This window comes from Ursus arctos, unplaced genomic scaffold (assembly GCF_023065955.2).
Source record: "Ursus arctos isolate Adak ecotype North America unplaced genomic scaffold, UrsArc2.0 scaffold_7, whole genome shotgun sequence".
In the NCBI taxonomy this organism is placed as follows: domain Eukaryota; kingdom Metazoa; phylum Chordata; class Mammalia; order Carnivora; family Ursidae; genus Ursus; species Ursus arctos.
Genome location: NW_026623089.1, coordinates 33,492,827 through 33,506,877, shown reverse-complemented (window position 1 = coordinate 33,506,877; position 14,051 = coordinate 33,492,827). Strand labels below are relative to the sequence as shown.

At 39.6% G+C, this 14,051-nt stretch overlaps 1 protein-coding gene across 6 annotated transcripts in view; it reads right to left on the bottom strand.

The window, feature by feature from the left end:
* The window catches only part of IDE (insulin degrading enzyme), a 107,932-nt gene that overhangs the window by 28,195 nt on the left and 65,686 nt on the right, over nt 1–14,051 (bottom strand). For all 6 annotated transcript variants that reach the window (XM_026481655.4, XM_026481656.4, XM_057308263.1 and 3 more), the window contains 3 exons: nt 10,737–10,839; nt 8,323–8,445; nt 2,149–2,231 (listed from right to left, as the gene is read on the bottom strand). In XM_026481655.4, the coding sequence (XP_026337440.1) occupies nt 2,149–2,231; nt 8,323–8,445; nt 10,737–10,839 (309 nt within the window). The remainder of the gene's footprint in view (nt 1–2,148; nt 2,232–8,322; nt 8,446–10,736; nt 10,840–14,051) is intronic.

The window sequence follows — 14,051 nt, the reverse complement described above, 5'->3', positions numbered from 1 at the left end:
TTGGCTTGTTTGGCAGCAAATTAAAGTTTCACTCTATCTGTAGCACAGTAAATACAACTAATGTACTGACAGCAAAGGTAACAATTTTATCAAAGCTGATAATGAAGCAAAAATAGAAGAGGCTTAGCCATTAAGAGAATTCAAAGAGAAAATTCTATAACTACATAAACATTCTCCATCTGGAAAATCTAAATGGATGCTCTGTCACTGAATTTTTTAAAGTACTGTATTATATATATGACAATTATAGTACTGTATATAGTACAATTAAAGTACTGTATTATATACATGACACACTTCCTTCTTTAGGCAAACAACTGCTCAGAAACTCACAGCACAATTCACAAAAGCAAAATTATCAAATAAAAGAGAATCTAGGAAGGGCTTAGCCCCATATGCACCTATGTGCCAATTTCAGGTGGAAATGAAAAGCCAGAAAAAGTGAAGTCTGGGAGCTCAGAGCCATATGGCTCAAGCTTAGAATGCAATTCCATTAAGTGTCCTAAAATGCTGCATGCACAGCAGCTGTGCTGGTGAGCTGTAAGACAGAACATGATTCAACCGCAATGCTTAAATTCTGGTTCATTTATTAATTAAAAAAATATTATTTTGTATTCAGGTGCAATATGCTTAAATACGGATCAGAGTTTTTAAAACTGTAACTAAGTATGCATAAAATAATCCTATTTCTCAAAATACTAAAAGGTGTACACATACAGAAAATGTCTTGAAGAATATACAAGAAACCTAACAGTGTGACCTCTAGGAAGAGCAGAACACGGAGAGAGGAACTTTCGGGAAGCAGACGTTTTTAATAGTAAGAATTGCACAGGGTAGTGTAGAGAATGCAAAAATATCAAATGGGCTTTCAAAAGGTAAAGAAATTCATAATCATAGAAGTCAAATGGGAAAGTAGTGACAAGCTGCTTGGAATGCTACAAATATCACTCTGAATATCAAAAAATAAAACCAGCTTTGTAATGCTCTCTACCAACAATAAGCCATAGCTGGACAGTTCATGTTTAGTGTGAAAAGTAAACAATCTCAGCAAGCTCCAGGTAAGTCCATGAATCTTGTGCTATAAAATACAATGTTTACATCCCCCTACAAGCTCAGCTGTACATGTTGGTGAAATACGAATTTTCTATTTAGAGTTTCTTTTTCCCTATTCCAAAACATTTAAAATGCATTTAGCTTTAATTTCATGTCAAGTCGATCAAATAAAAATTAGTGAATATTACTACATGATGATAGGTTTATTTCATAAACACACACCATTGAATGTTAAATAAAAAATTATGAAGCTCAGGGGCGCCTGGGTGGCACAGCGGTTAAGCGTCTGCCTTAGGCTCAGGGCGTGATCCCGGCGTTCTGGGATCGAGCCCCACATCAGGCTCCTCTGCTAGGAGCCTGCTTCTTCCTCTCCCACTCCCCCTGCTTGTGTTCCCTCTCTCGCTGGCTGTCTCTCTCTTTAAAATAAATAAATAAAATCTTTTAAAAAAAATTATGAAGTATAAACTCACAAAGCAAAATTTGAACTGGATGATATACTTCACTATACAAATAAATAAAAGGAGACAGAGATGAACTGTAGATTTATATTGAGAAATCATTCCAACAGTAGTATTCATAAATGTTACTAAACATGTTCTTCCGTTTTAATTAAATCATTTTAAGTGACCATGCCAAGAACAGAGAAAACAATATCTAAGGGCTTCAGATGTTTAAAGGCTGGAAAAGACTCAACACCATTTAGTAACTATTACTTCCTCCTCTGGGCAAGTTTCAGGAATACAAAACCGAAACTACAAGAGAAAACACCCTCAAATTATTCAGTCTTTCCTGTATGAAATTTCTGGGTGAGCCTACAGCCTCCCCAGACTCCAAAGCCCTGAAGGCTAGGAAGGTCCTCCTAATTGCTAACATAAATCATATCAGTTAAAGGGTGTGCTCATCAGTGCAAAGGAAGAACTGACAACCTTGACTCTTACAATAACCCTTACCAGCAGCAGCCCTCCCTGGTCTGGGCAACATAACTCTAGTTCCTTTCATTTCTACAAATGGGTCCTCCCGGAAGCAAAGAAAACTTTTAGGAATGGGATTGTTGATTTTTGTAAGAAACTTTTTGGCTAGATTCATTTTACATACCTGAAAAATTCAAAGTTGAGACAAGCCTTTGGCAAGAAAAACTTATCATCTTGTTTGAACCAGAGTTTGCTCATTGCTGTATCCTGTGATGGAGAAACAATTTGGTTAATAAAACATGGGCACATTTGGCAAAAAGCTCAATCAAAACACTCCTCAACAGGAGTAGGACAGAGGCAATGTTGAGAGCTTCATGGCCTTGAAGCATACTCAGAGGGTCACCAGGTGGGAAGGTGAAGAGAGAAAACTGCCAACTCTGGTAGCGGAGAGAAATCAAATCACCCTTCTGTCTCCCCTGGGTGAGGGAGATGGGGACCCAGCAGAGGAAGAGATAAACTGGAGAAGCCAATACCAACTGTCCTATCCCAGTCTTTCTGAACACTTGCAGACAGACACAGGAGTCCTTAGCAGGATGTGGCAGCCAGCCTCCAAGGTGGGCTACAGCAGTCCCTGACTGTTGGCATTCACATCCCGGGACAGTCATCTCTCCCACAGTGAACCAGGATTGGTCTATGTGAGCAACAGACTATGACAGAAGTGATGGCATGGTACCTCTGAAATTAGATTCTAAAGGACATTGTGGCTTCCATCTTGATCACCCACTTTCTCTCTTGAATCACTCACTTTGGAGAAAGCCAGCTTCCAAGTCAAACAACTCTACTGAGAGGCCCATGTGGTGAAGAACTAAGGCCTGCCAACAACAACACAACTAAATTTCAGAGGCTAAAGCCCCAGCCAACAGTTTGACTATAACCTAATAAGAGACCCTGAACCAGAATTATCCAACTAAGCCACTTTCAGATTCCTGACCCTCAGAAACTGCATGGAGATAAATGTTTTAAGTTCCTAAATTTTGGAGGAATTTGTTATGTTGTAATAGATAACACAGCCAGAGATGAACAAATAAGCCACTACTTTAACTCTCTACTTCACTCACACTGTATTAAAAACTCTTGAAACTGACAAGAGATATAAATGTTCTCCTTAGTTTACTTTGAGAAGACCTATTTAAACAACAAATAATAGGAGAGGTAAACAAGCTTTCTCTTTGAATAACCTAACCTATAACTCATTAAAATGTCATTTTTTTCTTCTCAAACTTTTAATTTAAATTCTACTTAGTTAACATACAGTGCAGTATTAGTTTCAGGAGCAGAATTCAGAGACTCATCACTTACATACAACACTCAGTGCTCATCATAACGAGTGACCTCCTTAATATCCATCACCCATCTAGCCCATCCCCCTCCTGCTTCCCTCCATCAACCCTCAGTTTGTTCTCTATCTTTAAGAGTCTCTTACGGTTTTTTTCTCTTTTTAATTTTTACTCCCTCCTCCCCCCGTATGTTCATCTGTTTTATTTCTTAAATTCCACATATGAGTGAAATCGTATGGTATTCTTCTCTAACTTATTTCACTTAGCAGAATACCTTCTATCTCCATCCACGGAGTTGCAAATGACAAGATTTCATTCTTTTTGATGGCTGAGTAATATTTCATTGTACATATATGCTACATCTTCTTTATCCATTCATCAGTCAATGGACATTTGGGCTCTCTCCACAGTTTGGCTATTGTTGATAATGCTACTATAAACATCGGCGGGCATGTATCACTTCGAACCTGTATTTTTGGTAACCTTTGGGTAAATACCTAGTAGTGCAATTGCTGGATGGTAGAGTAGGAACCCCCATACTGTTTTCCAGAGCACCAGTTTGCATTCCTACCAACAGTGCAAGAGGGTTCCCCTTTCTCCACATCCTTGCCAACACCTGTTGTTTCTTGTGTGCTTAGCCATTCCAACAGGTGTGAGGTGTTATTGTGGTTTTGATCCGTATTTCCCTAATGATGAGGGATGTTGAGCATCTTTTCATGTGTTTGTTAGCCATCTGTATGTCTTCTTTAGAAAAATGTCAATTCATGTCTTCTGCCCATTTCTTAGCTCGATTATTTGTTTTTTAGGTGTTGAGTTTGATAAGTTCTTTAAAGATTTTGGATACTAACCTTTCATCAGATATATCATTTGCAAATATCTTCTCCCATTCTGTAGGCTGCCGTTTAGTTTTGTTGACTGTTTCCTTCACTGTCGCAGAAGCTTTTTATCCTATGAAGTCCTAATAGTTCATTTTTGGTTTTGTTTCCCTTTCCTCCGGCAACGTGTCTACAAGAAGTTGCTGCGGCCAAGGTCAAAGAGGTTGCTGCCTGTGTTCTCCACTAGGATTTTGATGGCTTCCTGTCTCACATTTAGGTCTTCCATCCATTTTGAGTTTATTTTTATGTAAGGTATAAGAAAGCAGTCCAGTTTCATTCTTTTGCATGTGGCTGTCTAGTTTTCCCAATACCATTTGCTAAAGAGACTGTCTTTTTCCATTGGATAGTCTTTCCTGCTTTGTTAAAGATTATTTGACCATATAGTTGTAGGTTCATTTCTGGGTTTTCTACTCTATTCCATTAACCTATGTGTCTGTTTTTGTGCTCGTGCCATACTGTCTTGATTATAGCTTTGTAATACAGCTTGATGTCCAGAATTGTGATGCCTCCAGCTTTGCTTTTCTTTTTCAGGGTTGCTTTGGCTATTCAGGATCTTTTGTGGTTCCATACAAATTTTAGGATTGCTTGTTCTAGCTCTGTGAAAAGTGCTGGTGGTGTTTTGATATGGATTAATATTAAATGTGTAGATTGCTTTGGGTAGTACAGACATTTTAACAATGTCTATTCTTCCAATCCATGAGCACAGAATGTTTTCCCATTTCTTTGTGCCCTCTTCACTTGCTTTTATAAGTGTTCTATAATTTTCAGAGTACAGACCTTTTACCGCTTTGGTTAGGTTTATTCCTAGGTATTTTAGGGTTTTTGATGCAATTGTAAATGGGATCGATTCCTTGATTTCTTTTCCTGCTGCCTCATTACTGGTGTATAGAAATGCAATAGATTTCTGTACACTGATCTTATATCCTGTGACTTTGCTGAATTCATGTATTAGTTCAAGCGATTTTTTGGTGGAGTCTCTTGGGTTTTCTACATAGAGTATCATGTTGTCTGCAAATAGTGAAAGTTTGACTTCTTCCTTGCCAATTTGGATGCCTTTTATTTATTTTTGTTGTCTTGATTGCTGAGGCTAAGACTTCCAGTACTACGTTAAATAGTCTCGTTTCTGACCTTAGAGGAAAAGCTCTCAGTTCTTCCCCCATGGAGGATAGCTGTGGGTATCCCCAATGATGTCAGCTGTGGGTCTTTCGTATATGGTTTTTATGATGTTGAGGTATGTTCCATCTATACCTACTTTGTTGAGGGTTTTTATCAAGAATGGATACTGTATTTTGTCAAATGTTTTCTCTGCATCTATTGAGAGGATCATATGGTTCTTATCCTTTCTTTTATAGATGTGTGTATCACATTGATTGTGAATACTGAACCATCCCTGCAGCCAAGGAATAAATCCCACTTGATCACAGTGAATGATTCTTTTAATGTACTGTTGGATTAAATTTGCTAGTATCTTGAGAATTTTTGCATCCATGTTCATCAGAGATAATGGCAGGGATCAAGGTAATGCGAGCTTTGTAGGAGTGTGGAAGTTCTCCTTCCATTTCTTTTTGGAACAGTTTGAGAATAGGTATTAACTCTTCTTTAAATGTCTGGTAGAATTCCCTTAGAAAAAGCCATCTGGCCCTGAACTTTCGTTTATTGGGAGATTTTTGATTACTAATTTAATTTCTTTGCTGATTATAGGTCTGTTCAGATTGTCTATTTTCTTCCCGTTTCAGTTTTGGTAGTTTGTATGTTTCTAGGAATTTATCCATTTCCTCCACATTGTCCGGTTTGTTGGCATATAATTTTTCATAATATTCTCTTATGATTATTTGTATTTTTGTGGTGTTCGTTGTGATCTCTCCTCCTTCATTCATGGTTTTATTTATTTGGGTCCTTTCTCTTTTCTTTTTGATAAGTCTGGCTAAGGGTTTATCAATTTTATTAATTCTTTCAAAGAACCAGCTCTTAGTTTTGTTGACCCATTCTGGTTTGTTTGTTTGTATATCATTTATTTCTCCTCTAATCTTTCTTATTTCCCTTCTGTTGGCTTCAGGCTTTATTTGCTGCTCCTCTTCTAGCTCCTTTAGGTATAAGGTTAGCTTGTATATTTGAGACTTTTCTTGCTTCTTGAGGAAGGCCTGTATTGCAATATACTTCCCTCTTAGGACTGCATTTGCTGCATCCCCAAAATTGTGGACTATTGTGTTTTTTTATTTGTCCAGAAAAAAACCAAAAACAAAACAGCAAACAAAAAACTAGATCCTAGGTATGTTTTGGTCTGCTTGTCAAAAGGGATCCTATTTCCCCTAGAGCTGAAGCTCTGCAGCACTTTATGATCAGTAGACTTGGTACATTCAAGGGGTTTGTGCTGGTCTTCTGGGGGAAGGGCCTGCTACACTCCTCAGGCCTATTTGCCCTTGTACAGATGCACCTGCCTTGGGTGGGGGGGGGGAGTTGGTGTAAGTGGGTCCAATCTCCACTTGCTCGCTGAGATCAGTCAGTGTTGATGGGGTGGGGGTGGTGGGAAGATTGGGGGATATGGCTTCACTATGCTCTCTTATCCCTGAAGCAGAAAGCTCATGCCCACCACTCATTCAGGAAGCCCTCACAGAACAGCAAACAATCTTGTGCCCCAGCTTCCGTCAAGTCCCTGCCTTCAGCCTGTCTGTGTCCAAGCTGTTTCATCTCAGCACACAGCTGGGTTTCTAAACTCCAAATTTTAGGGACTCCTGCAGCACCACCCCGCACTGATCCTCTGGGGGAGGATGTCTCCCCACTTTTGCTGCTTGCGGCCAATCCCAAGAAAGTGGTCGCAGGACCGTGAAGCAGTTCAGAGTTTATGGCAAAGCAGAACCAAAAGTAGGCACTAAGACTCGCTGCCCTCAGCTGGTATCCCTGCTCCTATGCCTGGGAAGAGTGCAGCACACTGATGCCACCCTTTCTTCTGTCCATGGAGAGGCCTTGCTGCCACTCCTAAATGCACTCCAAACAGGGGAACTATTTCCCCCTGCGACCCAGGGGATCCTCAGACTACACTGTCTACTCCCAGGTGTCTGCCCTCCTTCCCCACAGGAGCACCACTAAGCCAGGCATGACCCTGGCGGTGCGAGACTTCTAAGTAGGGCTCCCTCCCTTCCACAGCCCCCACAGTTCTTATCTCCCCCAAATCAACTCTCCACGGCTCCTACCTTCCACAATTCTACCTGTACACTTGCAGTTTTGTTTTCTCAGTCCTCAGACTGATTTCTTATGGTGTTCAGAATGATCTGATATTTATCCAGCTGTGTTCGAAGGATGAGGCAAGCTTAGGTCTTCGCCTTACTGCTTCGCCATCTTAACTCCTCCCTTAAAACGTCATTTTTAAAGAAAAATGGTTGTCTAGTTAATAATCTAGTTGCTTGAGATAAATTTCAAGTTTCTAAACACTAACTCTCATCTCACTGCGTTAATCTGAATGTTAGGTCCTTTGAAGAAAAGAAAAAGAAAGATGTATGTCTACTGTGGTGAGTTTAGAAAGTGAATTTAGGAAAGAAGATGTGCAGTAATAATTTGATCCATTTTTCTACACAATTTACTCAAGGTGTGAAACAATGACACAAAAAGAACATTCTGGGGGGAAAAAAAAAGCCCCATTTCTCAATCACCGTTCTCACTGGCTTATTAACTTCCTAAATTCCTTGTTCTCATCAATTTCCTAAAGCCATTCTAACAAATTGAGAATTATTTTTAAGGGCAGGAAATCCAACAGCTTCCCTTGGATATGCTCTCTTGCAGGGTTTAGAAATTCTCTTTATCTCTAACTTTCATGATGCGGCGCAAATCAACTTCCTTACTCAGTCTTCAGTGAATACAGAAACTAGGCTGAGAACTTTCAGATTTGTGGTTGAAGTCCAGACTTAACTTTCTTTTCTGCAAAGAAAACAATACCCTAGATTCTGAATTGTTTAGTAGTTTGTTTGCTTTAACTTTTCTAGCCTTTTAATATTCCTTGCAGTAATTCTTTCTACAACTTTCTGATAGCTCTTAGGATATGAGCCCCCAAAACCAACATAGTACCAAATGCAAGAAATTATGTCTCCAGTTCCTTCTGTGTGTAATAGTTGTATCCACTATATTTAAAAATCACCGATTCTAACATGTTACCTTAATAAGAGAAGGGTATGGTGTCGCTTCTTTTTCTAATGATAAAATCTCAAAATTTGTAGGAATAAATTCATTCTTCGTTGGAAGTTTAAATTTCCCATTCAGGTCAGCATTTTGCCATTTCTGGATGAAAAACAAAAAACACACACAAAAGCAATAAAGTTGGATTCAAAAGTTTAAAATAGTCCTTTTGCATAATATCTAGGCAAATATTAAGGGGATAAATGTTATACAGCTTTTCTTTTCCACTCCCAAGATCCACTGATGGCTTTTCGTGAAACTTGAGCTGGTCTCTCTGTTACTAATCAAGATTTTGTACTTATTCATCTTTCCTCTTTACATATTTCCAAAATGATCAGCTGAGGCTAAGGGCCAATCTGTGACTACAGAAACCTGAGAGACCACTTGGTCCATATGAAGATCACGTTGGCTTTAGCTCCTTAATAAAGGAAGAATAATCTGCACAGGGATATATTCCTGTAACTGGTAGATAACAGGTCATTTACAGAAGAATTAAACTTTCAGAAGCACTAAGTTACCTCCATGTATGGCCTGAAAGCTAGACTAAAGAGGCTTCCTTCACTTCAGTACTGCTCCTTAAGGCCTGGTCCACAACTGTCCCAGATGACCATGTGAATCTCCAAGTAAACCAGTAATTCAAGCACAAGGTCAAGAAAAAGAGGAGCCCAAGCCTGGATTGTGCAACAAGGTTGATACAACCTGCAGGTTGGATGTGCTCGATGAGCTACTTCCAAAAGCTAAGTGGGACAGATCACAGGTCAGTGATTGTTGGATTATTACTTATAAGACTTCATTACTAAAAAAAAAAAAAAAAAAGCAGCCAAGTGCCAATAAGCCCGGGTTCAGTAATGTGGTCTCCAGATGATCTAGCACAGCCTTGCTGCTTCTACAGTTCTATTTTGGTCCCAGAGTTTATGTTTTTTGGCACTGGGATGGTGGGGATCTTGGCCGTATTATGAATAGCAGCTTAGGTCTCCCGATGGCCGAATAGTAGGGGCTGGGAAACACTTAGAAAATAATTTCACTGCTAAACTCCCAGATAAATTTGGGTTGTTTTGTTTTTAATTAAGTAAGCTCTACACCCAATATGGGGCTTGAACTCACAATCCTGAGATCAAGAGTCTTATGCTCTACTGACTCAGCCAGCCAGGCGCCCCGCCAGATAAATTTGTTTAAAAAACATTCCTATTTAGGGGGCGCCTGCGCGGCTCAGTTAGTTAGCGTCTAACTCTTGGTTTAGGCTCAGGTCATGATCTCAGGATCGTGAGAGAGAGCCCCACATCAGGTTCTTTCCCTCTCCTTCCCCCCGTCCCTCCCTCCACTTGCATACTCTCTCTCTCTAAAATAAATAAATAAATAAATAGATAGATAGATAGATAGATTAGATAGATAGATATAGATAGAAAGATAAATAAATAAATAGATAAATAAAATCTGTAAAAAAAATTCCCATTCGGGGCAGGTTTGCTGTCATCAGAGTTTGGTGAATAGGGTTTCTCTTTTGTTTTAGGATTAATTCATGGGAGATCAGCATTGCTCACAGTTTAGCTAGATGGATATTTTCATATATGAAAGGGCTCCAATGTTCTCTTATGTTGTGAATAGGTCAGAGAGTACCAGCAATGATTTTCTGAAACTACTTCTTCTTTTCTCTGTATTACACAGGTACACTTAAGAAATGTTCATTACTCAACTTTAACTAGAATTGAGTCAGAGCAAGGCTTTCTGGTGTCTTCCCATGGATAAAGGACACAATCTCAAAGATATGGTGACAATGAAAACCAAAAAAAAAAAAAAAAAAAAAAAAAAAAAAAACCAGACAGTAGGTAAGACTCAAAAAACAAAATCTGGACTACTAACGTATGGGATAACAAACTATCTAAACACACCTGTTTTGAAACAAATTCTAATTCCCTTACATAGACAAAAAGAGCAATGAGACAATATGAGGGATATAATACAGCATCTCCTGAAGTGAAGACAGCATGAATCCCAGAGACTGTTCCCACCTGTACACACAGCACGACCGTGAGGCCTTTGGAGCCGTTCTATCTGTCTTTCATGCTCTCTATTTCCATCTCTTCTTGCCTGTTCTGGTGCCTTTGCTTCTCTGTGTACTTTGGATTTCAATGATCTTTGACTGCATGAAGCGGGGAGTCTGCTGTCAGCCCTGCTGACCTAACAGACACATGGAAGGTGGCCACAGTGCCATTTCTTCACGCAAAAACCTCAGCTCCAGCTCGCCAGCTCCTTGTTCCCTTTGCTCAGGACAGTACAGACAGCTGCGAGCCATCAGTATCTATGCTCGGGGCTGTGAGTTGGTTGATCCGGAGAGCTCATGCTCTCATGTGTCCCTCACACATGAAGTTTATTCACAGATGAGCAAACCCTACCTTAATGACTTCATCTGGTACAGCTTCTTGCTTGTACTGGGTTCCGTACCACTCTTCTGTGCGGTCAGTTTTTCCTTCAAAGGACTTGGAAACTATTGCAACCCTAAAGGTAAATAGAAAAAACAAACACTATAAACTCCTCTTGTATACATGCATTTATACAACCTGAGTCATGAAAATGTAAATAATATCCAAGAACAGGGTGGGTATCTAAGACCCAGTAAATCCAATAAGGCTTAGTCAAAACAGGCAATCATGTATAGAGGTTTCTGACCGTGGTCTCTGTTACTCTTGGGTTAGAGCCCTTCATTTTTAACGTGAAAAACTGCATGCAGGACTCTTGTGGGTAATGCTACTGACTAAAATTTTAAAAGAAGAGTAGCTAGGGAAAAAATGGAACAAAGTGAGTTGAAAAACAGTCTTTAAAAAAGCAAAACAAAGTACTCCTTCCCAGGAACAGCTGAGGCCCAGGGTTAACAAAAATGGCTATAAAACCCCACCCTTGTTGGCTCATCCAGATATCCAAAAAACCAAAACACACTTTTATTATTATTTGTTAAGTCTGTGCTCTATGGTTTTTTCCTGCCAGAGACTACCATCAAATACATCTAGTACATGTACATTGGCCTTCGTAAAGGAAGCAAGACCAGAAACACCTCTCCTATGTTCTGGTTTGTTAAAAGCTTTCATTGATGAGCAGACAGAATAGCCCAGAAGAGAAGTCAGAAGGAAAAAAAAAAAAAGTTCAGGGAGAGAGGGTAGAGATAAAATGATGTCAAAAGATATGTGAACAGAAGATTTACAAGAACAGTAGCAAAAGCAGTTCTGTACCACAAAACTCCTGTCCCCGTGCAGGGTCACCAGGGACATTTCTGCCTCTGCCACCTTGTAATTATCAAAGTGGGAATCACTGCCATCCTCTCAGCAGACTCGATGCCAGCCTGGGACCAATCCTATTTGAATCCTATGTGGATAAAGAAGCTCTAGGCCAAGAGCTTTGATGGCTTGCCATGAAGTCAGTCCTGTTACTGATCCCACTTCTCCTTAATGTCTCAATTCAAATAACAAGGTCTACGTTTGTTCCTACTTGTTCTTACCCATCCTCTCAGAGGTTTGGTTCTAGCCTCTGAATGTCTGCCTCGCAGATGAAAACTCCCCTCTACTGAATACCCACCCATTTTCCAATGTGCTCCTGCTCCTCGTCGGACCTTCGCAACTTCAACGGCTGACCGTCTGAACCACTGTTTGTTTCTTATTTATTCTAGAGAAAATACTCTACCCTGGTTAGCTGGACTTGGTCTTACTGCCCGCTTTAGGGTAGAGATAAGCAATCTGACTAACCCACCCGTTAGTATGGCTGACTAATCTCCCAGCTGATGGTATTCCTGATCTGGCCTAGCTGCCTCTGACCACTACCAGTTCTAGAAAACATGCTAAATAAGAATATATTCCATAGAAACATAGCGAGGAATCACAGCACTTAATGGATGGAAGAGTTCTGTTATCATGTCCAGAAGAAGTGATCCATGTTGGCATCTTGAGAATTCCTTTTGAGGGGTACAGGTAGAGTGTGTATAGAACTCACATGGCCACATGAAGGACATGTAATGTTTGTTATGGACATTCATTCAATACATGACAGAGCCTGCTAAGACTCAGCCCCAGAAAGTGCTTCTACTCCTGCTGACTTCCTAAAAAATGAATGGACTGATTCTCAAGGAGAATTTTGAAAACTGTGTTAGGAAGTAAAATAACCTACAGACAGGTGGTATTACCATCTTCTCTTCCATGAGGTGCCTGATTTTGGACAAGTCTGTTACGTAGATGGCTTTGGTCTCCCTAAATGACAGCCCACATATCAGAATAATGTACAAGCGACTGATGACAACTTGTGAACACTGAAGCATTCGTTTGGCAGTGGACATGGCCCCTGAAACAAGAGTACTTTAAACTCTGTCCTGAGAGAGAAAGTTTTTGAAAAAAGCTCAGGGAAAGCTGCCAGATGCTTTGGAGGATGAATTCTGACAGAGAAAGCAACAGACACTGGAGGCTGCTCAGTAATGCTCAGGTTAGAAAGGGGGAGAGGAGGGGAGATTGGTCAGGTACAATCCTAAGGGATTTAGATAGCTGTATACCACAGCAAATGACGGGTAACATATGAAATGTTACCCTAAGCAAGTAAATATGAAATAGATGAACACAGTTCCCTCAAACAAGGCAAACATCAAATACTGGCCTAACAAAGAGAGATACCTTTGCAGAACAAGAGCTAGTGTATCACTGAGGAATTTAACATACAGCGAAAGACTATTTAAAAATTAATTATAAAAGGTAAGCAATGGGAGTAACAGAAGAGACAGTATATACACATCAAACCTACATAGAAATCTACAAACCAGAATGTGAAAGCACAAGAGACTTAAGTTAGGAGAAAAAGAGAGAAGAGAAGGCACAATAATCTAAGTATGCCACGGAGAGCTGCAATATATATAACTGCAGACAGCTGAGAAAAACTAGCACAGATACGGTCACATCCTTAGACTATCTGCTGGAAATCTAATTATGCTTAAAAATAATCTTGATGAGTTTTTTAAGTGTGTTTGTGTATGTGTTTGTGTGTGTATGTGCGTGTGACAATGCTATTCTTTAATTCTATCCACAAACTGATTGCTGATCTGGTACTAACATGGTCCTTGGAAAAAGGAGAGAAAAACAACTTTTCTTTTTATACTGAAACTTACAACAGTGAAACAGTGGGCTAGAATGATTGCCCACCACTGACTTCAGTCAGCCATTTAGAAATGTTCAGAGGAAATGAACAGTTGTTGAAGCTGGACAGGACTCATTCAGAAACAATAAGTATCCTGACTATAGACATTAAAAGGGAACATGGCTCCTCAGATATGAATTCTCATGAGACTTCTGCAAATAATCCCTGAGAGACCAAAGGTGGAAAGACATCCAAGAATGAGAAGAGGCTTCAAGGGTAATTGTGATGAATTCAAACAAAATTAGTAGAGAGGGTATAGATCTGGCCATCAGAAACTTGGATTCTGGTCAATACTCTGACTCATGTTCTTTGATATCTTGCCAAAATCACAGTTAAGATCTAAATTAGGCAAGTCTCTGGGCTTCAGTTTCATTACTTTTTAAATAAGGATTCTAAGTAGATGAACTCTAGCCTTCCACTAGAAGAATCTACAATACCATGATATCAAATCATATTTTCAAAAGACATGCCTCAAAGAAGAAAGAAAGTACCAAAAAAAAATCTACTGATGAGACCCAAAGCCAAACTTAAAGAATTGTGACAGG